The following is a 25,012-nucleotide window of genomic DNA, read 5'->3' as shown; positions in this document are numbered from 1 at the left end:
TACTCCTATATATTACAAGTAAAAAAATGAGGAAAGGAAACAGCAGTCATTGGTATAGTGAGAAAGCACTGGACTTAAGAGTCTAAATATCCAGGTCTGATTCCAGGTCTGCCAGTGTGACCTTGAGCCAATGATTTAAATTCTGTGAGCTTTATTTTCCTCAGCTTTAATAGTAAAGGATTGAACTAGATTAGTTCAAAAATTCCTTCAAAGCTCTGAGATTCTACAACTCTTCTGTCACAAAGAAACTCACTGTAGTAGTTTGGCATTGTTTATGAATTCTGAAAATAGTTACTGGATTATGTTCTAAACTGGTCTGTCAGAGGTATCACTTTTAATTAATTAAATTATGATTAGGACTTTGATTGGGTCATGTCAGTAGGGCATTCAGTCCCCGCCCTGTGGTGGGTAGGGACTCACAGAGAAAAGACATGGCAAAGGACAGAGTTGGGAGTTTTGAGCTGGAGCCTGGAAAGTGAACACACAGGAGAAGAACACAGAGGAATAGAGATGGCTCCTTAGATACCGCAGAAGCCCAGGGGAGAGAGACAGAGTCATTCACCTGATAGGCTATTGCTGACCTTGCGCAGAGAGCACAGCAGCTGAGCCTGGAGGGAAACAGAGCCCCAGGAAGAAAGGAACCCAAGAAGCCTGAACTCTTGGCAGACATTGGCAGACATCTTGTCCCAATACATAGCAATAGACTTTAGTGAGGGAAGTAACTTAGGCTTTTTGGCCTGGTAACTGTAAGCTTCTACCCCAAATAAATACCCTTTATAAAAGTCAACATAGGACGTGGATGTGACTCAAGCAATTGGGCTGCTGTCTACCATATAGGAGGTCCTGGGTTCAATGCCCAGGGCCTCCTGGTGAAGGTAAGTTGGCCCACGTGGCAAGCAGCCTCCGCGGAGTGCTGGCCCATGCATGAGTGTTGGCCCATGTGGAGGGCTGGCACAGCAAAATGACACAACAAAAACAGACAAAGAGTAGAGATAATAAGAGACGCAGCAGATCAGGGAGCTGAGGTGGCACAAGTGAATGATCATCTCTCTCCCCTGGAAGGTCCCAGGATCAGTTCCTAGAGTTGCCTAATGAGAATACAAGCAGACACAGAAGAACACACAGCAAATGGACACAGAGAGCAGACAATGGAAGGAGGGGGGAGAAAGAGAAAGAGAGAAAGAGAGAAAGAGAGAGAGGGAGGAAGGGAGGAAGGAGGGAAGGAAGGAAGGAAGGAGGGAGGGAGGGAAGGAAGGAAGGAAGGAAGGAAGGAAGGAAGGAAGGAAGGAAGGCAGGCAGGCAGGCAGGCAGGAAGGAAGGAAGGAAGGAAGGAAGGAAGGAAGGAAGGAAGGAAGGAAGGAAGGAAGGAAGGAAATCTTAAAAAAGCCAACAGGTTTCTGGTATTTTGCATCTGCACCCCTTTGATTGACTAATACACTTATCTTCTTCTCCTTCCCTTTAATTTTCTATCCCTATATGGAAGCTGGCAGAAAAGAGGTTATGGCCATTTAGAACAGTCAGGGAAAGCTTCTTAGAGATATATAACAGGGTCATGAGGGATATTGAATTCAGAAAGACAAAGGGGAAGACAGTGGGAGAAGCAAAAGGCAGAACTATTTCCCACTCCTCCCCGTGGGGGTCCTTAGCAGTAGTGGATGAATACGGCCCCCTGTGGTGGGAAGAGGCCAGCTGGCCAGTTATGATAGGTGGGAAGGAGAGACTTCCATGCTGAGCATTACTGCCCATGTGAGATCCTCCACAGCTCTCTTTTTTCCCCTCTGACAGAACAACCCACCATTTTCAAAACAAGGGCTGCTCCTAAGCCTGGCCCTGGGTTCCTATCCTGGGCAGGGGACATACTACCCGAGTGGGAAATAAATCATCCTATTAAGCCACCAAGATGTGAGGGTTACCCAAAGGTAAGACCTGACGCTGATGAGAAAGGATATTTCTACCTTGTCTCCATACTCAAAGCCTTCTAAGCTGATTCTACACAGGCAAAGTCAAAGCCCTACGCAGAACGACTCAGAGGCCTGTTCATGCACAATGGCTCTTTCATTTGTATCTTTCCCAGGCTCTTCTTCAGTCTCTTGTCCTTTTAAAGCCACAAAACTGAGATGATGCTAAGGCAAAAAAGTTTTGAGAAAGGGATGAAATGAGGCCAAGTCCAAACTGGGGAAACCATTCTTCTTTGTAATTGCCCATTGATTCAGAGAAGCAGAGGCAGGATTTAATATTTAGTGACAAGGCTTAAAAGATACAGAGGCATAACACACACACCACAGAGTCTTAAATAGAGAAGACATTCTTAGACTTACAGTTTGTACTTCCCTTATGTTAACCCTGATCTTTGGTCTAAAGAAAGACTTGTTTTTTCTTCTAGATTCAAATACTCCTCTTTTGAAGATCATCACTGCCATCTGCCTCAAAAAGAGAAATTACATATGAAGTAACAATGGCGTGTATTTCCCAGCTACTAAGATTAAGTACTTAATCAACTGTAGAGTGCTGTAATTTTTTTTTATCTCATGAAATGTTTATACCTTTATCGTGGCCTCTCTATAATATCTTCTGGATTCTTCCTGTGATTGTAAGGAACTCATTGATTCCAGTTGCTTTAACTCATCAATTTTAGCTAATGCACGCCGAGCAAATGCCTATATGGAATTAAAATAAATGCAATTTATAATAAGAGGACAGCAATTAAAAATGAATCAAGATAGTATGTTTTATTCTTCCAGACATTTGATTTAATATGTGAATTAACCCCTAGGCTGATAGTGACTCCTTTATAACACTGAGGCTATCCAGCCTCTCATTTCCTGTGAGCACCATTAAACTCTGTATATTTAAAGTTAATAAACTGTCATATATGCTATCTCTATGAATTAAGAAAGTATGAAAAAGCAAGGAAAGGAAAGCAGAACTCTGGGTTATACTGTAGCTTACAAAAGATCACTTCTCTTGCATTGCATGCACATACACAGACATACATAAACAACCCTCCTCAATGCTCTTCTCAAATCCTAAGGGTCTTATTCACTTCTATATCTCCAGTACCCAGCATTTAGGGGGTATTTAAAAAATATCTAAGGAAAGAAGGGAAGGAAAAAGGCAGGCATGCTTATTTAATCAGATCATCATCATTATAATTCTCTAGAGATAATAACAAAAGAGTTCAATTAAAATAATTTATTTTAGCAATTCTTTGGAAAGTTTTCATTTATATTTTATTAATTTTCCCGAAGATGTTTCTTGATCACAATATTAACATCCATAAATGTTAAATTTATGGATTTAACATAAAGAGCTAAATTTTCCAATAAAGAATTCCAATAGAAATCAAATAGTAAAAACCATGCAAATATTCCATTCCCTGATATTTTAATAGCTATAGAAATAAATATGCAACCACTAGTAAATGAAAATCAACTATACACATATGGTAGTAGTTTCTAGAAAGTATCCTGAACTAGAAGAATATGTTACAAGGGTTTAATTAGGCTACTCCCCTGCTTATGGACCACTGCCATCCAACCCCTCAGAATTAGATTGGATAGGAAGAATGTAAAAGAACCATTAACTGGCCAGATCATCTATTTATGTCACAAACAAGAAATGAACCAGTATTTGTAGAGCTGTGAAGACTGTGTCCTGTACAAGAGTTCAACTAATGAGTTGAGCGAGGGCTGAGATCTATCCTGCCCTCCACTCACAAACCATGCACCCCTCTGCAGAGATACTAGCCCAAAGGATGGGTTGCTTATTTCTAATTTTCACCAAGGCCCCAACCACATTTTAAAGCCTGAAGAGAGGCACATTTTAAAATTTACACAGAGATCCATGTAGACCAGTAAATGACATTTCAAGTATTCAGTCTAAAATGTATATAGAAAAAGAGGAAGAAAGAGAAACAGAGTATATGAAATGGTGGCTGGAAGCAGAAGAAAACAAGATAAATGGATAGTAGGTGGTATGGAAGACAAAAATTAACAGGGAAGAAAGGCGACTTGCACAGAAGAACAAAACGAGGAAGAAAAAATATAAGAAAGGTGATTCAGAAAAGGAAAGGAGCAAGAAGGGTGAAAATCAATAGAGAATAAAGGAGAAAGCAGAAAGTAGAGCTAGAGATCAATGGGATAGAGACTGTAGAGCTTGATATTGTTTATGAATTCCAAAAATAGGCAATGGATTATGTTTGTAAACTGGTTTGTTCCTCTGGGCATATTAGATCATATTGGATAATATTGGATATCAAGAGGTGTCACTTTCACTTGATTAAACAATGACTGAGGCTTTGATTGGGCCACGTCAGTAGGACACTGAGTCCTCACCCCTTGGTGGGCAGGGGCTCACACAGAAACCACACCCCAGAGAAGGAAGTTTGGAGTTTTGATGCTGAAGCCCAGAAAGTTAACACACAGAGAAGCAGATAGGGCAGAGGCCCCAGGAAGAGAGACAAGCTGTTCACCTGATAATCTACAGCTGGCCTTGTAGAGAGAGCAAAGCAGCTGAGCCCAGAGAGAAGCAAGCCCTGGGAAGTGAGGAACCCAGGAAGCCTGAGCCCTGGCAGGCATTGGCAGCCAACTTGCTCCAACACATGGCAATAAACTTTGGTGAGGGAGGTAACTTATGCTTTATGGCCTGGTAACAGTATGGTTCTACCCCAAATAATTATTCTTTATAAAAACCAACCAATTTCTGGTATTTTGCATCAGCACCACTTTGGTTGACAAATAAAGAGATGCCAAACAAATTCCTGCCAATAAGGCCTTGAACTTTTGTCTTTGCCTCATTTCAATTCTCTTTTTTTTCTTGCCAGGCTTCTAAAAGAGAAGATCCTCAGTAAGTTGTATTTTAAAATATTGGAATCCTCAGAATTACCAAGTAGCATACCTCTCCGTTAATACCAGCTTGGCAGTCATAGTAACACTGGCACACAGCGGTGTAAAGAGTAGCTCTCCATGTCAAGTACCTGACGGACAGGAGCGGCACCGAGGATTCCATACAGATACTGGCCCACAGGAGATATTCTAAGGCCTGAGAAGGAAAGGCAGGCACAGTTGAACATATACATTTTAAGCTAATAATGATGAGTTTATATAATACAATCAAATTATAAATTGTGAGCACAGATTGCTGACTACTAAAACCAAAAAATAACAGAGAAATAATGACCCAAGGAAAAAAACAAGCACTGAAAAGAGCAAAAGTTAATAATGCAGAGAACTCAAATTAGCCATTTTAGGATGTCTTCTTAGCTCCTAGAGTCACCATATGAACTCAGCACATTGCCGTAATTGTCAAATATTAACAATGGTCTAGGAACTAGCTCCAAATAATGCCATCATTATTGTTATTGTGTATTATTGTGTATTATTGTGTATTATTACAAAAATAAACTGGTAAAGGAAGGTAGGGGAATTGAAAAAGCTAAAAGCCTGGGGCATGTGATGCTAGTAGAAACAGGTCAGGATAAGAATCAAAAAGACCTGGAATTCAGTACCAATTTTACCATGTAGTTGCTGTGTGACTTTAACATCTCCAGACCTCAATTTTCTCATCTGTAAAATGGGTATTTGATCACATCACAGGAGTGTTGTTATAGAGAAAGAGCATTACATAACGTGCTAGGATGGTATTTGGCACATTACCAGCACTCTAACAGTGCCTCTTACCTGTGTTATTATAATCTAGGTACAAATTAGAACAAAATGGGGGCAAAATTAGCATCATTGTTAGTGGTCTGATTGTAGGAATATGTGGAACATAGCCTCTTGTGCTCTACTAGCTGAACACCTTTTCCCTATAAATTCATTAAAAATTCTTTTTTGACATTTTCTTCCCACAAACCCTATCCTGGGAAACACTATTTGACTATATGTATTCTTCAGTTAGCTTTTTCAGTCTTTTTCCTTTCTTCAAAAATGTTCCAAAAGCCCAAAGAGAAAGTAGATTACATTGTCTTTCACTTGATTTAACATAAGAGAGGGAAGAAGAGAACTAGTTGGAAAAAGCTTCTCTAATACCCCCAAACAGAAATGATCAAAGTCTATATAAAAATGTATCACAGGGCAACCTCAATTGCATTAATATGCTTAAATGTGTGATTCCAAAACAAGACTGTGACCTCTTTGAAAACAGGAGCAGTGCCTTATTCATTTTTGCAATGCTAGCATGTAGAATATTATTAAGTGTCATTAAACCAGTTCATCAGACAACCTTAAAATCAGCAAAACCAACCATGGGAAAGCTGACTAGTATTCTAGATTCTCAAGAAAATAATGATAATTTGGGGCAGAAAAATAGGGTCTGTCTTCCAATAACCAAGTAGCCTTCAATAATTGAGGAAATTAGGGAAAAACATGTCTACAGTAATCAACCCATCTTGTAAAACCAACCATCAAAAAGGACCAAAAGCTCCATGTATAGAAAGCCAACTCACCAGATTGGGCATAGTATTTAACAGTAAAAATAGGTAAAACACTAACAACATTTAGGCCTTATTGCCATCTTTGGAGCCTTCCAAGGCACTGTATATAACACATACAAGCAGTTCAGTGGAAATCTAAGAGAAGAAAGAAGCCTGAAAGGCCAGGATACGCTACTGTCTGTCCGTCAGTTTTGATTCTAGGAAAAAAGAGACTAGTGGAAGTATATCAGGGTTTGACCAAGAACTGTAATATTCTTTGCTATCCACTGAAATGTAAGTTCCTCTAAGAAATAGAAAATGTAAGTTCCTTTAGGAAAGGGACCTTGTCTGTCTTGGTCTCCACTGCATGCCCAGCACACTTTATCTGGCATGAAGTTGACATGGGATAAATCATTCTTGACTGACTGATGTTCATTTAAAAGTAGCAGGTCATGGTGCCAAATATGGAAATACTTCAAGTCATTGCAGAACCAAAGGGCTGAAAGTAAAGTCATCTAGTTCAATCCTCACTAATGCCACCAGCAGGACCACTTAATGCTCCACAGCTTCCCTGTCCCCTATTTCCAGAAATAAGGAACATACCACGTGGTATCAGATGATTATCTCCAAATTATAGGCTTCCAAAAGAATCTGAAAACACCTGTGCAGCCTATCCCCTGCTGCAGATCTCTCTCTGGGATAAATATCCCCCAGTGTCTTCAGTACTTCACTGAGCTGCATTTCCTTTCTCCACCATGGTTGGTCCTCCACGGTTTTCTCCAGGTTGCCAATGGCCCTGCAGAGTATTTGACTAGACCACAATACAACAGAACACTCTGTCCCTGGTTCTGACCACTGTACCTCTACTAGATCCGACTATGATCACTGTTCTGCTGCTTCTGTTGTTGCTGCTGTTGTGTTGTTGCTGTTGTGTTTGTTAAACTTGCCACATGCTTAACTGGCACAGAATTAACCATCATCAGAAGCCCCTGAGGTTCTCTCACACTTACTGCTCCCTAACACCTATTTGGGGGTTTTGCATTTGGATTGTTGTGGCTTGCGAGGGGAGGTGGGAGTATGGGGTTAAGCCTGTGTGAATTTCCTTTTAAAACTGTGCATTCTTGGAAAAATTATCTGGATTCTGGTATTAGAAATTTCACCTTTCAAAATACAAATAGCTTTTGTTGACAGTTGTTCACATTATTTTGGCTTGAGCTTTAGAGTTAGAATCAAAGACCCTTAGTCACAGATTTTGGAATCAGAAGGGACCTTAAAACGTGACTCCAGGAAGTTAAACTGTTAGTTAAGCTAGAGAGCTGGAATTCAGGTCTGCAGACTCAGAATGCAGTGGTCTTGCCGCTATACAGTGCAGCACTGACAGAGGGAAGAAGCACTCCAAAAACCAATTACGGTTCTGAAAACCCACATTCAGGTTTAGAGATGAAAGCCATTTGCAAAAATCAACTCTTAATTTGTAATTTGTAGTGTTTTATTCTTGTCCCTGAAAGTTAAAAATAATTATTTCTATTACTAACCAAAAAATAATAATAATAATTACAGAAGGGTTGTTCTTTTCATTAAAAAAAAAAAAAGAATCTGGAAAAACAAATCATACCCATATCAAAAAAAAAAAACCCAAAAAACAAAAAACAGCCCTAGCAAAAAAGAGCATGGTTTTGGTGTTGTTGACGAAATGTACAGAATTCACCAGCTCAGTCACAGGATGGCGCTGCAGCATCATTTATATCAGCTTTTTAGCATTTGAGGAAACTGGCCCCAAGAAGCATTGAAAAGTTCAGATTTGATATTTATGTAACAGTAAGTGGAATAATTTGACGACAAGGGTTCAAGCCACATATTTCACCAAACCATTTTGGTTTTATAGTCAAGTGATGGAGAAATCAGTACTCTCTGAACAGATTCTAATATCTTCTTTAAGGTTTGCTAAGGCCACAGAAGAAACTACAGATAATGCCATAACCAAAAGCTAAACTGTCAAATATTTTGGCAGAAAGTGCATTCTGAAGTCTGACCTCCTTCCATTCCCTAAAGTTATTCCGATCCACTTCAGCAGTGAATTGCCTTTCCCATCTGTCGATCCTGGTCACCAGGACCTCTTTAGGACTACAGAGTGGTTTCAAAAATTGCCAACAATCCCCTCCATATAGCTCCTCCAAAATTGGGTGGATCCTCCAAGATTAAATTTAGCCAACAGACATAGGCTAATTTAATGATGGGCAGTATGGCGTGGCTTTGGGGCCTGCCCCAGCTACACCTCTAAGTGGGTAAGCGACCTTGTGCAAATTAACGTTTCTGAGGCTCAGCTTCCTCATCTGTAAGATGGGAGTAATAACAGCACCTTCCTCAAAGCAGTCATGTGAGGATTAAATGAGATAATTCATAGTAAGTGTTTAGTAGCACCCCTGATAGGTGGTAGGCTTTCAATAAATATTTATCAAGATTATGATGATTCTACCAGCCTTGTAAGACTGTGATAGGTATTATATTTATTTAAAGCCCTTAGCACAGTACCTAGCACTCAATGGGGATTCTATAACAACAAATGTAGCCATAGTGCCTAGATCCTGTATCTATGGGAAGTTAGATTACACTGGGGGGACACCAAGAAAGCCCTGAGGCTTCCGTATCTGTTTCTACTTCTGACTTCTGCTAAAACAGACTTGAATTCCAAAGTAGCTACAGAATCTGGGTCCCTCAGACCCAGGATGATTCAAAATGTGGCCAGACCTCCAAGGGCTCCTCTCCATTAAATAGACCCACAGAGTTCATTTAGATCTCTAGCCTTAGCTCAGGAATCAACTGACCAGTTGGGGATTCAGGGATTTCTAGGTGAAAAATATTCATTTTCCTGAAATGTATTATGTCAAACAAACTGAACAAATTCCATCCTGATCTGCAAGTGCCAACTTTAGAACCACCCACCACCTCCAAACTCATGTCCCTCAAGCTCCCCACTCTCTTCCCGTAGGAGCACGTCCTCCATCACTTACTTTGTCAAAGAAAAACTACAAGTTATTTGAGGGAGGAGGAAGATGCATTAAATAGAGTATAAGTAAGAAATTATTTTAAGATGACTATCACATTAAATTAAAATCCTCCTAGCATTAGCAAGTACAAACACTAACAGTTGAATTTGGCACAAACGTCTCTGCCCTTCTGAGTTTGGCAGGCAAATGCTGCAGCAGACCAAACTATGAAGGTTCTGTGAAGCCGTATTTTGTTGCTACAGCAAGTGCCACAGGAGTATGCAAATTCTTCTCAGGAAATCATCTGGAACTGAATATAGAATCTTTGGAAAAGTCTGTAGGCCAAATTTACATTTTACATGGACAGTCTCTCTCTCATTTTAATTCACACTTGAAAAGCTGGCACAGAACACACAGCTAGTATTATCCAATGAACATGCAAATATCTTCGCTTCCATTTTTATTTTTTAACTGTTGCCAACTTTTAATATACTTGACTATGTTTTGAGGATAGCTCAAGAGGTAGCTGTCTTGAGTGTTAGAATATTCAGGGTAAGGTTTTGTAGGCAATAAAGAATAAAGTAGTCATGTTTCAGAGGCCAGCAATAACTCCAGCCTGGTCTCAAGGGGAGTATCTTCTCCTGTCTTGGCCTGTATTCCAATGACTGGATAACGAATACAAGGAATAAACATGTCTCCTGCACACCAAAGTGCTACCAACCTTGTAGAAAACGCAATAGACATCTCAGCAATTTTCTCAAGCTAAAACTGAGGCATACCAGTGAAAATCTTATTATAAAATAAAGATCCCTGGTCAGTTCATGACCAGGTCAGAGAGTTCAGGTGTTCATCACCAAACTAGCATGTGGGTCATAAAAGCCAAGCACTTCAACCAGATGAAGTTCAAGCTCCATGGTAAGACATAAATAGAGTAATCATATAATTCATTGTCAAAGCAGCACTCTTTTAATAATTACACCAGGACAATGGGCATAACCCAGGACTGTCCTGGATAAGCCAGGACACACGGCCACCCTACCTAGAGAAAAAGCAACCAACTGGACATTCAGCATCCTGTCTGACAAGGATGACTATCTGGGATGCAGAGGGACATGGGGTGGATACCTACCAATTTTAGGAATTCCCTTTCTTTTCATTAATACTTTATTAAAAAATAATACTTCATTTTTACACATGATCACTATTAAAGGAAAATTAAGAACAATAAAATGGACATATAATTCACCAAACTTTTTTTTTTTCAATTAACATTCATTGATCTGTCCAACTGAATGCCTTAAAAGAAAAAAGGGGAAGCACAGGAGAAACTATTTTGTCAGTACATTTCATACCTTGGAAGATTGACCTATGATCATCAGTTTTCTGCAAATAGTGTAAATGTAAATGGTACCTAGATGGAGAAAAAGATAGTTAACATGTTTTTACAGTCATTTGATGGGAATTTATGTTCTAATTTCTGTGGTTTCAGTTTGCAGTCCCCAAAGTAAGTGATCTCATGACAAATTCTGATAATGGTAGAGAGTGATAGCCACTATGATTTTTTAGTAACTTGTAGACAAAACCATTAAAGGAACCAATAGGACCATATTTTGAATATGCTGACTGACAAAGGAATCTTTTAGTTTCCTTTTAAAGGCAGTTTAAGTTTTGTAAGATGCCAAACAAGAGACTATTTTAGAGACATAATTTATGTACCCTGTGGTTTTTTTAATTCATATGAAAGGTTCTTAGTTCCCATGGTTTCCTTATGGTTGAAAAACTAAATATTTATCCCCTTATAAGATCAGAATACATATTTAGTAAGTGTGATATAATACTCAAAAAAACTCATAATTTGAAAATCATAACATCTAACAGTTCTTGTATAATGTTTATCCTATTATTAAGGTAGGTCCCAAAGACACTCTAATGAAAAACAGCATTTCCAACATCTATTTAAGATCATTCAGGTATAATTATACAGCTGACCATTAAGTGAATGAGGATACCAGGCTGGTGTCAGGATTAGGTGGAGAGGTAAGAAACATCAGCAGCCATTTCTTTATACAAAGGGCACAACTGTGATATAAACATACCCAAAAGGTAGTAACATGTTTTAAAAATGAGAAGTAGTCTAAATATTTCTTATGAAATATGTGACCTAAAATTCATAAACATAAAAATTCATTAATTATGAATTCTATGTTCACATTTAAACTTTAAAAGCTTCTGAGAAAATGGCTTCTGCTCCAAAACACACATTACTTCATTAAAATGCACCTACAAGCATAAGCAAACATTATTCACACAATTCACTGACACAAAATATATCGAATAAAACCTTAAACTCTGTTAGCACCATAAACTTCACAAAGAATGCCCTAGACCCCTAGCATGCATAGATTCGGTATTCTTGGTGTAACTATTTCCATGACATGTAGTTGTTTATTTCACATAAGAGCCACTGGGGGAAAAATCACTCAGCTAGTAACAGCTCAAGTCTGACGTACTTATCTCAACTCCGCCTTGTTCACCTTTGCTTAATCTTAAAAAAAAAAAAAGGTACAACTATTTTTCTTTGTTAAAAGAAAAAAAAACATCAAATAAGGATATGCACAGGAAATACTTGCCTTGCCACTAAACACAATTCAGGTGCAAGCCATGAGCTTATATAAACAGGTCAGTAATGGGGAACTGGGGAATTTAAGGTCTCAAGAAACTGCTCTCAAGAGTGACAAGGGCTCTCTGTCTTTCAAAAATGTGCCTTTACCCTTTCAAGCCCTAGTATGTCCTGACTGTGACTGAATCCTTCTTCAGGATTTTGGCACGGCTCACAAATTCCCACTGCAGAAACCTAGTGGAGAGAGTAAATGGATTCTGTAAACGTAGACTCTTTAAAATCTCAGGATATCTCTAGTTTGGTTTGCTTAGTGTTGTTTTTTAACCAAATCCCTAATAAGAGCTTATTGCCTATTCATGTGACTCCTTTTCATCAAAGATGGTCACCACCAGAACAATTGGACTCTTTGAGGACTGAAGTTAGTTACATGCAGGTTAGTTGAGAATTAAGGTCTTACCTAATAATCCATATACGTGGTTAGATTTTATTAAAGAACCAAGATTGATTAAATATTGGTTAGAACCAAGAATATATGTGTGCGTAATAGTCAATTAAAAGCAAACACAGTAAACTATTAAAGTCTAACTGAAAAAGTCAAATGTATTCTGATAAATTGTGGGTCAAATTATCATATACTTTTCACTACTTAAATTTCAAAGTTTCAAAAATTGTAGGGTCTTCATACTTGCTAGTCCCCTAGTTGGAACACTCTTCCTCATATATCCATATGGCTCACTCCCCCTTCTTCTGGTTTTTGCCCAAATGTCATCTCAGTAAGGTCTTCCTTGACCATTCTTTTAAAATTGCAGCTCAGCTCCTGCTCTCTCTGTCCCTTCCCAGCTTTACTTTTCTCCAAAGCATCCATCACCATCATGCATTGTTTAGTTTTAATCTGTTTATCATCTCCCTGCAGTAAAATGTAAGCATGAGAACAGGGTTTTTAATCTGTTTTCCACTCCTGAATCCCTAGCACCTAGAACAAGACCCAGCACATTTTAGATGAATAAAAGAAAGCATGGATAGTAGTTAGGGAAACTAAGTATGTGTATCTTCCACAAGCTGATAAGGCTACTCCTGGGCAAAGGTCCCAGAAAATTCTCATAAAAATCATCCATAAAAGGACATGTACAAGATATTCATTGCAGAATTGCTGGTGTAATTAGAGAGGTGGGGTAAACCAGGGCCCATCAGTAAGAGTGTATAGATATCTGGAAAACAATTCAACAGGCTGAGTTAATGAACAAGATTTATATACAGGAATCTGGTTAGATTCTAAAATATTTGAGTGGACAAATATTTAGGGAAAAAAATCTAAAACACAATACAAGGTATATAAATAAAAGGGAAGGATGTGGGAGATACAAAAATCATATAATTTTTTAAAAGAATATTGGAATTTTCTTGGATGAAAAAAAATGGATAAAAGATAGGAAGTCATGCTGCATCATCATTTCCACCTCTGAAGTACAGTTTGACTCACAGAGCCCAACCATCAGCTCCATCTCCCTCTTGAGCACAGACACTCTGCTCCTGCTCCAACCCTGCTAAGATGTATGAGCAATCCAGATGGAGAGATGGCAGTGGCAACATCCTCTTGAGGATGATCAGATACAAAAGCTTGAAATCATGAGTCTGAAAAAAATCCCTTCAACAGTCAGACTCGACTCTGACAGTCAATGTAAAGTTAATTCCAGTTAAAACATTGAAAACTCATTTGGGGTGGAAGAGGAAGGAAAAGGCTAGGAAACATACTTTTAGTTGACACAGATGAGGGAAAATCTAACATATCTGCTTTCAAATTATTTTACCCTGGTCTTATGCACATCAAATACACTCTTATTATTTTCCTCTTAAGAATATATTATCCAGGAAGAATTGAGGGAATATGGTAGAATAAGAGCTCCAGTAATCAGTCACTCCACCAGAACAACTATTAAAATTAAATAGGCAGGAACTTTTTGAATCAACTATTTCAAAACTCCAGAGTCTAGTTCAACATAAGACAATAAATTAATATAGCAAACCATATTTATAGAATAAAGGAAAAATACTACATGATCATCTAAATCGACATAGAAAGGCATTTAAAAATCCAGCACATCTAGATAAAAACACTCAGGAACCATAAATGGAAGTAAATTTCCTCAACATGATAAAGGGCAAATGAAAAACCCACATTACACTAGAAGTTTTAGCCAAAGCAATTAGGCAAGAATAAGGAAGAAATGGTGCCCAAATTGGAAAGGAAGAAGTAAAACTTTCCTTGTTTGCAGATGACTGTGCAGCATCCAGGGAAGAGCAGGAAGAAGAGGCTGGCAAACTGTGGTAAAAAACAGTGAACTGCTCTCTCTACACGGCACTTACCATTGCCTATCTTCCACCTTCTCAGACGGCAGCATTAAGGTACTGGTTCAACTTGCTGGTGCCAGAGAGGGACATAAAATCTAGTTTCCTGAGATCTAGAGGTGCATGATCCAATCACTGGTGACTGCTTTTGATTATAAAAGATTTGAACTATACACAAAACCAACTAGACCTAACAGACATACATAGAATACACATTTTCTCTAGTGCACATGGACTAGAGCCCATTTCTTAGGTTGCAAAACAAGTCTCAACAAATTAAAAAATACTTAAATCATGCAATGCATCTTCTCTCAACAAGATAAGCCCAGGACCAGGTTGCTTCACAGGGGAATTTTACCAAACATTCCTGGAAAAATTAACATCTATCCTACTCAAACTGTTCCAAAAAAAACTGAACAGGAAAGAAACTCCCTAATTCATTCTAATACCAACATCACCCACATACCACAGCCAGATAAAGATACCACAAGAAAAGTACAGACTAATACCCCTTATGAATATAGATGCAAAAATCCTCAACTAAATGTTAGCAATCAGATTCCAACAGCACTTTAAAAGAATTATATACCATGATCAAGTGGGATTTATCTCAAGTATTCAAGGTTGGTTCAACATAAAATCAATTACTGTAACAAGCCATGTTAACAGAATGAAGGGGAAAAAGCACATGATTATCTCAATTGACGTAGAAAAGGCATTTAACAAAATCCAGCAAATTTTCTTGATAAAAATACTCATAAAACTAGAAATAGAGGCAAACTTCCTCAACATGATAAAGGGCATAAATGAAAAATTCACATTGTACTGGAAGTTCTAGCAAGAGCCATTAGGAAAGAAAAGGAAAAGCATCCACACTGGAAAGGAAGAAGTAAAACTTTCCCTATTTGCAGATGACATGATCCTATATACAGAAAATCCTGAAAAATCCACAACAAATCTTCCAGAACTAATAAAGGGACTCAGAAAAATGGCAGAGCATAAGATTAACATCCAAAAATCAGTAGTGTTTCTATACACTAGTAATGAACAATCAGAAAAGAAATCAAGAAAAAAGTATACATTTACAATAGCATCAAAAAGAACCAAATATCTAGGAATAAATCTAAACAAGGATATAATGGACTTATACACAGAAAATACAAAACTCTGCTAAAAGAAATCAAAGAAGACCTAAAAAAATGGAAGGGCATCCCATGTTCATGAACTAAAAAACTAAATAGCACAAGCAACAAAAGAAAAGCAGTTAAATGGGAACTCATCAAAATTAAAAAACATTTGTGCATCGAAGGACCCTATCATGAAAGTAAAACAACAACCTGTATAGTGGGAGGAAATATTTGGAAATTACATATCAAATAAGAATTTAATATCCAGAATATATAGAGAAAGGCTTTGACTCACCAACAAAAAGACAACGAATTTTAAAAATGGCAAAAGACTTGAATAGACATTTCTCCAAAGAAGATACACAAATGGCCAAAAGCACATGAAAAGATGTTCAACATCATTAGCCATTAGGATAATGCAAATCAAAACCACAGTGAGAAACCATTTCATATCTACTAGAATGGCCACTATTAAAAAATGGAAAATTATAAGTGTTGGAAAAGATGTGGAGAGATAGGAACACTCATTCATTGTTGGTGGAAATGTATAATGGTGTAGCCATTGTGGAAGACAGTTTGGCGATTCCTCCGAAATTTAAGTGTAGAACTGAGATTGGTTAGTATAGTGAAAGAGAGAAGTCGCCTGGCCCAGAAGACAACATGGCTGACAGACAACATGGATAACAGACCATATGGCCATAAGAGCCCACCCAGAAACTTCCTGAGAAGAAGACTGCTGGAAAGACAAGGAGAGACCCTGGCCATGAGACTCTCATCTGGAATGAGAGGGAAAGTTCCAGATAATCTCAAAAAGCCTCACCATTGACCCCCTGAGAAATGGCAGGTAGGGCAACCAATCAGAATGGCAAACAGACTTTAAAAAGCCCTGACCTAGGGCCCCACCAATGCAACTTACCCTGCAGGTAGGCTGGTGGTTGATGCCTCATACTGTGTACTTTTCTTGTTTTCTTGTTTCTTAATAAATGCTTTTACTCCCTTGCCTGCCTTATGGCTTGTCCTTAAATTCTTTTATGTGACATTAGCCAAGAACCTAGAAGCCCAGAAACCAGAGCCATCCGGTAACATTATTTGGTGAGCCAGCCAGGTGGCACTCCCCGACCCCCACTGGAAAACGTTGAGTTATAATTAAAGCCTGTCTGTGATTAGTGAGGCCCCAAACCCCAAGACTCTCACCCTGGACTGTGCCAGGAGGTTTGTTCCTTACTCAGCCTCCAGGAGGCCCTGAAGTTCCTCTTAATCCATTACTTCCAGGGCCTCTGTGGCCATTTGCTTATAATCCACAGATCAGTCTCTGCCTCTTAATTGCCTTTTAATGTCAGGTTTAACTGCAGATCTCAGACCCAGGGAGTGGCCATGAAGTGAGCTCACTCATGGCTATCTCTGAAGACTTCTGCAAAGGAAAGGTCCCTAGCTAGTCCATTTTCTAGCAGGAAAGCCCAGTTTGAGAGCAAAAGCCTGGGAACTGGACCCAGAAGTCTCTCAGGACCTCTGAAACTCTAGAGAGGCCCAGATACATAAAGCCCCTCATCCCCAGAACATGGGAACAGTGCGCAGGACTCCCAACCTACAGGACGCTGGCTCAGCAAGCAAATTGTTCAACCAGGTCTAGTGGTGGGACACCACCCAGATTGATGAACACATTTATCCTCCCCTTGGAAAATGGTTTGCTTCTAATTGGGGTATGCTGCCTACTGATAGTCTAAATAGAAAGAGGCTAATCTTTTCCTGCCATACCACATGGCTACAGTATGGCTGAGAATGGGCTCTGTATGAGACCCTGAATTTCAGTTAAACTTGTGTAAGAGAGAAGAAGAGGACAGACAGACCTGAGGGCCAGAGATCACATGGTCATGTCTTCTTAAAGGGATGATGTAGCAGTTTGACATAGTTATGAATTCCAACAATAGGTTTGGATTATGTTTGTAAACTGGTCTGTCCCTCTGGACATACTAGAGTATATTGGATTCAGAGGTTTCACTTTTACTTGATTAAATAATGATTAAGGCTTTGATTGGGCAACATCAGTAGGATGTTAAGTCCCCGCCCCCTTGGTGGGTGGAGACTTACAGAGAAACAGCACTACAGAGAAGGGAGTTGGAATTTTGATGTTGAAGTTTTGATGCTGGAGTTTTGAGCTAGATCCCAGGAAATAAGCACACAGAGGAATAGAGACAGCTCCTTAGACACAGCAGAAGCCCCAAGGAGAGAGATAAGAGCCATTCACTTGATAGTCTACAGCTGGCCTTGTAGAGAGACCACAGCAGCTAAGCCCAGAGAGAAATGGAGCCCTGGGAAGAGAGGAACCCAAGAAGCCTGAACCCTGGCAGACGTTGGCAGCCATCTTGCTCCAACATGTGAAAATAGACTTTGGTGAGGGAAGTAACTTATGCCTTATGGCCTGATAACTGTAAGCTTTTATCCCAAATAAATACCCTTTATAAAGCCAACAGATTTCTAGTATTTTGAATCAGTACCCCTTTGGCTGACTAATACAGATGAGGAAATGTATTACAAAACTGCTAGTTTTAAATAAGCTCAGGAAAATTACTCAGAGGCAGAACCTAGAAACCCAGCCAGTCTTAATCAAATATCTATAGAAAGCTGCAGAAAATTTCCCTAGGTCCCCCCCCAAAAAAAAATTCCAGTTAATTCCATTTTAGAAACAGCCCTCTCAGTTTTCAAAATTGAGACCACACCACCAAGAGGAAGGGGCAGGCACAGGGTCCAGGACAGTCTCACCTTTTACCTGCCACTGTTAAAGGCCCTGGTCACCTCAGGGTTACCCAGATCCAGGCTCCATGTCAGTAGGAACCTGGCCCCAATCTGCCTCACCACGTGGACCCACTGGGGCCTTGTCCCAGGGGAGAATGGAAGGGGACTGAAGCCATGCATGAACCATCAAACAGGAGGCCTCAGGTGACCCTTGACATGACAGGTAAGAGTGTTAATTTCTTAATTAACATGGAAGCCAATTACTCGGTCCTAGCCTGCACTCCAGACGTCTCCTAACCTTGGTTGTACCTCAAGAGGAGTGTGATTGGGGAATCATGAGCTAGACCACTTACTAAAAACCTCTCCTCTATAGAACAAGGAGCCTCCTCATGTGCCATCAATTGCGATTAAAAGGGTTCCTGACTATTCCTAGCTCCCTGCCTATTCCCCTGTAACACTCCAGTCCTTCCAGTGAAAAAGTCTTGCAGGGCTTTACTTCTCACCAGGAGGTAAACTAATAGGATGCAGTCCCTAGAGCTGCCCCAATTCATGTCTCTTTGGGGCAGGGCTTCTCTGGATCCCATAGTGCTGTACTTAGCAGCTGCCCAGGGATTTTCCTGGAGGAACAAAGCTAGAGGGTCCTGCACGAGGTTTCTGCCATGGAAGGACACAAAGCTTTGTGTTAGAATGATTCTAAAATCAAGTCTTTTCCTAAGCTAAGTTAAATAAGTGTAAAAATCTCTCTTCTGTTCTAATCTGTGCTTGCTTTAACTTTGTTAGTCTGCTCATACCTAGGAACTCGTAAATCAGATTTGGGGTTCACGTGTTACAAATCGAATAACAGTGAAAGGTAACCTAAAATTTAGTCTTAAAATGTCAATACTATCTTGCAATTGGATTTGATGTATAAAAGAAATTACACATGGACTTAATTCAACTACTGGAAAAGCAGAAAAACTTAGCAAAGTTGTTATTAATAAAATTGTTTTAGTTGCTTAATTAATAAACAAGTGTCCAATTTCTTTTTAAAGTGGAAACTTACTAGAAACTGTAACTAAGAGTTAAGACTATGTAGATGCCTTTATATTATAAAACAGCAGAAGGATAATATCTGAAATTGCTATAACTGGGTGGATATAGTCTAGAACTTACTACTGTGATGGTAATCATCCCAATTTACCTTTGTTTATAGTTACTTCACACCCTTGCTTATGCTTGCTACACTAACTGTAATTATAAACTAAGTTTGCCTTTGCTTGTGGTTATTTCAGGTCTACACTCACCCACTGCCTTTGTTTATGGTTATTTTATGACAATTTCTGCCCCCCATGGTTCAGGAGAAGGCAAATTTGAGGCACCCATCTCCTATCTTTCCACTGGTATCAATAGCCCTGCTTTTCTCTCACGACTCCAGGTGTGGACTAGATTGCTGCCTGATGGAATTCTCGACCCTCAGGATTGGACGTCCACTCTTCCAGTCCAGTGGCCACTGCAGTCCTGTTATCTCAGAGGACAGGGGAGTGGGGGCCTCCCACCTCAAGGACTGATGTTCCAAAAAGCGGCAAGTCATGAGAAGAACCATGTTTCCCTGACACTTCAGTGACCTCAGTGAACATATACTGGAATTAGCGTTTCTCATCCAAGGTCTGTCAGAGTCAAATGAGAAATAAGCAAAGCTCTGAAGTAAAGGAAAATGTTATAAATTGTATTTTAAAGCATTGGGAACAATTTGGTTATAAGCCCATAATTAAAAGGAATGAAATTCTTGTGCAAAACTGCATGGTCGCAGTACAAATTAGAGTAATGAGAAATAACCTTCAAAGAGATCTTCTGACTATAATGTTACTTTACGTTAAACTTATTTTGTAAGAGAATGAAAATTATAAGTAACTGCTTAACTCTCTATTTAGGTCTGTTAGCTCAGTGTATATCTTCATATATTGGATATGGTAATATCAAATTAACAAGTGAAAATTATTAAAAGAGCTCGATTCAAATTATTGAAAATTAAATATACAATTATATATGTGAATATATTCCTGGAGCACAAATTAGGGTAAGCAGGATGGAAAGGTCATAAAGAAATCTGGATATAGAAACTATTGGGAAAAGAGAAAAGATTTTCCTAAATTCTCTGACCTACCCAGCCCCTAGGGCATTCTCTTTGCAAAAGCCCTGAGGGAGGGGCTTGGTATAGTGGATTAACTCTAGGCTGGGGTATTAAGAATCCTCATTCATCCTGTAATTCCCCAATTTAAACCTTTCATCAGCCTTAAAATAAGGGTGGTAGTAATCCAATTGTCAAATTCAGTAAGTAAAGGGAAAATCCTTGAAAGTTATGGAAAGATCTTTTCTAAATTATAATTAAAACAAATTAAACAATTATAATACATTCCAGAACCTAGCAGTCAGTATGCTTTTAAGATTATTCAGTTTTTAGAATTTTATTAAAGAAAAGAGGTTTTAGCCTCCTGTAAGGAAGGAAAAAGTACATTCCTTGCATAAACTTTGTTCCCATTTTATTTAGTTTGGGTATTATCTCCCTAGGTTTATACATTATCAAGTAAATAAACTAACATTACATGTATTAAATCTTTAAGATGATGAAAATTGTAAGTCTGTGTTTAATGAAGTTAAAATAAATTTCACTGGTTGCTAGATGTAATTTAATAAGTTTATTTAAAGGTACAGTAACTTCTGGTTAATTAAAAGGAATTTTGTACAACCATCTTCTAAACTGAAGCATTTAAATGACTAATTCCAGGAAGCCATTATTAATTAGCTACCTAAACTGGCGTTAATAACAAAAAGTAACTTCATATCAGGGAAACCTGTCAGAGGCCACCTCAATCTGCATGTTAAAGTGGTGGTAAAAAGAAGATAATCTTGATTCCATTGGGAATCTTCGATTTTCATAAAATAATGAAAGTAGTTTTTCCTGCACTGCTGAAGTAAAATACCTGTTATTTAACATAATCATGGTAAAGGTGTAAAAGTAAAAAGCAAAGTACTGAAATAGTTAAGTTCATTTGATATATTATACGTTGCACTGGAAGTATTCAGAAAGTCTATGAAAATTAAAAGAGATAAACTTCAGTATCATCAAACTCTCTTGTGCATTCAAGCCAGGTCCAAGTACCCTGCATGGTGTCTCTTCATTTGAGTGATTGGCTAGGTATCTACCACATCCGTGAACATGCTCCTAAAGTGGATGGAGAGTACGCAGCAGTTTCAGACTCCTGCAGCAGCCAGCAATGGCCCAATATGGCCAGATGTACAATGGACATTGCCTCCAGACTGCCTGTTTCATAGTGCCAAAGGGTGCTATGCACCAGGCTGGGGAAATATTGGAGCTTACTTTCCTAGCTTCTCTCTAGGGTCAAAGGTGCTGCAGCTTGCTGGCTGTATGATGGGCATTACAAGTAAAGCAATAATTATCAGAGTACTGTGAGTAGAACTTAAACAAACACAATTGGCATTATGGCCTGCCCCCATGGAGAGATAACACGTAGGGTATTGCAGACCTGAAGCTTAGATCTATTAACTGAAGCTCAAAGAGGAACTTGTGCATCAACTCATATTTTTTTTTTTTTTTTTTTTTTAAAGATTTATTTTTTATTTATTTTAATTCCCCTCCCCTCCCCCGATTGTCTGTTTTCTGTGTCTTTTTGCTGCGTCTTGTTTCTTTGTCCGCTTCTGTTGTAGTCAGCGGCACGGGAAGTGTGGGCGGCACCATTCCTCCGCAGGCTGCTCCCTCCTTCGCGCTGGGCGGCTCTCCTTATGGGTGCACTCCTTGCGCGTGGGGCTCCCCTACGCGGGGGACATCCCTGTGTGGCACGGCACTCCTTGCGCGCATCAGCACTGCGCATGGGCCAGCTCCACGCGGGTCAAGGAGGCCCGGGGCTTGAACCGCGGGCCTCCCATGTGGTAGACGGACGCCCTAACCACTGGGCCAAAGTCCGTTTCCTCATATTAAGCACTTTACCTATAAACCTGATGATTATGATGATACCTTTTTCTATTCTAGATCATATGTAGAGGGAAACTGAACATGTTAAAAATTCTGGTAAACTTAATTCATTTGCTAAGTAATGAATGAATGTGCCTATGTGACAAAAGAATGGCTCTCTTAAGTGCTGCTTTATTTTGCTTGCCATATGCCTGTCTTGTTGCCTTTGTAAGTTTATCACTAGGGCAGTGCCTCTCTTCATACCTCTCCTAGCTGTCCTAGGATTAACCACCACCATAGGAATTGGGGTTGGCAGTTTATACCAAACCCAACAGGTCTACCACAATATCCCCCTAGAGTTAACCAACAGTATAAAAGAATTCAAGGAAGAACACTCTTTCCCATCAACTTTGGGAGGATGCAGCCTCTGAAGGCACTTGGCCTTTCTCACTCTCATGACCCAGTATGTCATGGCTGGCCCACTTTTTGGGCCTGCCTACCACCATCATCTTTATCCTTTCAGTGGGACCATGTATCTTCAAAATTCTATTTAAATTTCTTTCCTACAGAATCAATGCCTTATTATCATGCAGGGATTCATCCAGCTTCACCCATGGTGCCAAACTCATCTTTCCCCAACCGCAATAGAGAAGCAAAAGGGTTTTACACCTTGTTAGGTAGGGCCTACTCCCCCTAACAAGCAGGAAGTAGCTACAGAAAAGTGACTATCACCCTTCAGCACCCCCTTAAGAATTAGGGTGTAAACCTTCTGAGGTGGGGGTTGAGGCAGGTTAATACAGTGAAAGAGGGAAGCAGCTGGCCCAGCAGACAATATGGCCAACAGGCAAAATGGCTGACCTACCACATGGGCATGAGACTCACCCAGAAACCTCCTGAGAAGAAGGCTGCCAGAAAGACACTGCATGACCTTTGCCATGAGAATATCGTTTGGAACTAGAGGGAAAGCCCTGAATATCCTCAAAAGGCCTCACCATTGGCCCGCTGAGAAATGACATGTTGGGGCAACCAATCAGAACAGCAAACAGACTTTTAAAAGCCCTGACCTGAGACTGCACATGCACATCTCATTCTGAAGCACACCCACAGTTCATGCCTCAGACGGTGTACTTTTCTCATTTTCTTGTTTAAGAAGCTCTTTACTCCCTTGCCTACCCTATGGCATGTCCTTAAAGTCTTTTATATGACATAAGTCAAGAACCTAGAAGCCCAGAAACCAGAGGCATTCAGTAACATATGATCACCATATGACCCAGCAATACCACTTCAAGGTATATATCCAAAAGAATTGAAAGCAGAGACTTGAATAAACATTTTCACACTGATGTTCCTAGTAGCAAAGTCACAATTGCCAAGAGATAGAAGTAACCCAAGTGTTCATAAACAAAATACATATAGACAAAATGGACTATTCAGCCCATGTTGATACATGCGACAAGATGGATGAACCTTAAGACATCATGTTGAGTGAAATAAGCAAGACACAAAAAGATAAATGTTTGACCTCACTGATATTAAATAATTAGAATAAGCAAATTTATAGAGTCAGAATATAGCATATTAGGTTACCAGGGACAGGATGGGTGCAGAAAATAGGTAGTTAAAGCTTAAAATGTACATAATTTCTATTTGGGATGATAGAAAAGTTTTGAGAATGGATAATGGTGATGGTAGCACAACATTGTGAAAGTAATTAACAGTACTGAATTATATATTTGAATATGGATAAAAGGGGAAATGTTCAGTTTTATATATTTAACAGTTTGAAGCTGGGTAGATCCCAGAAAATTCTATTCTTAAAGCTAATCTACTCCTGTGCATATAAACCTATTATATATGGGACCTTTTGGTTAGATTCAGTTAAGGGACCTTCCTTTTGATTAGATCATTTCGGTAGGGCATGACCAAGTGTATGTCTTAATCCTCTTCAATGGAGTTCTTTATAAATGGAGAAATAAAAAGCCACAGGCACAGAAAAAAGTCACGTAAATAGAGAAGAACCCAGAAGCTGAGAGAGAAGACCCCGGCAGCCATGTGCCTGATCACCCACAGCTGAGCTCAGGGAGAAAGTGAGCCTGGAGAAGGCAGAGACCACCAGAGCCATCATTGTGCCTTGCTATGCAGCAGGAATTCAAGATCGCCAGCTGCCAACCTTGGGGGAGAGAGTTTTGCCTGATGCCCTGATTTGGACATTTTTCCCAGCCTCAGAACTGTAAGCTTTTAACCTAATAAATCCCATTGTAAAAGCCAACTCATTTCTGGCATATTGCATTGGCAGCCTGTTTTAGTCAGCCAAAGGGGTGCTGGTGCAAAGTACCAGAAATCTGTTGGCTTTTATAAAGGGTATTTATTTCCAGGTTAAAGTTTACAGTTAATGAGTCCAACTCAAGGCTGCTTTCTCACCAAAGTTATTTGCCACATGTTGAAGCAAGATGATGGGCGATCTCTGCTTGGTCTCTCAGGCCTTCTCATTTGCTCAGCTGCTCTGTTCTCTTCAGCCGCAAACTCTCAGACAAATAGCTCATCTCTCTTCTTAGGGCTCTAGCTGTTTGATACTTTTCCTTTCTGTCACATGGCAGGACCAAAATGACCAAGTTCTCTCCTCTTTCATGTGCCTTCTTGAGTATCCATTTATATAGGCCCACCAAGGGAGCAGGAACTCATCCTGAGTCACATCCTACTGACATGGTCAAATCAAAGCCCCAATCTTAACATACTTTAATCAAAGACATCTCAGCTGAACCTAATACAGTCAAGGGGTATCACACCTGAGAAACAGACCAGTTTATGAACATAATCTTTCTCTTTTTTGGAGATTCA

At 39.5% G+C, this 25,012-nt stretch overlaps 1 protein-coding gene across 2 annotated transcripts in view; it reads right to left on the bottom strand.

The window, feature by feature from the left end:
• The window catches only part of CFAP54 (cilia and flagella associated protein 54), a 325,301-nt gene that overhangs the window by 288,195 nt on the left and 12,094 nt on the right, over nucleotides 1-25,012 (bottom strand). For both annotated transcript variants that reach the window (XM_058308572.1, XM_058308573.2), the window contains exons 5-8: nucleotides 10,752-10,810; nucleotides 4,897-5,040; nucleotides 2,544-2,657; nucleotides 2,319-2,420 (exon numbers count right to left, since the gene is read on the bottom strand). In XM_058308572.1, coding sequence (XP_058164555.1) covers nucleotides 2,319-2,420; nucleotides 2,544-2,657; nucleotides 4,897-5,040; nucleotides 10,752-10,810 — 419 coding nt within the window. The remainder of the gene's footprint in view (nucleotides 1-2,318; nucleotides 2,421-2,543; nucleotides 2,658-4,896; nucleotides 5,041-10,751; nucleotides 10,811-25,012) is intronic.

Source organism: Dasypus novemcinctus, chromosome 12 (assembly GCF_030445035.2).
Source record: "Dasypus novemcinctus isolate mDasNov1 chromosome 12, mDasNov1.1.hap2, whole genome shotgun sequence".
In the NCBI taxonomy this organism is placed as follows: Eukaryota; Metazoa; Chordata; class Mammalia; order Cingulata; family Dasypodidae; genus Dasypus; species Dasypus novemcinctus.
This window is presented reverse-complemented; position numbering and strand designations above follow the sequence as displayed.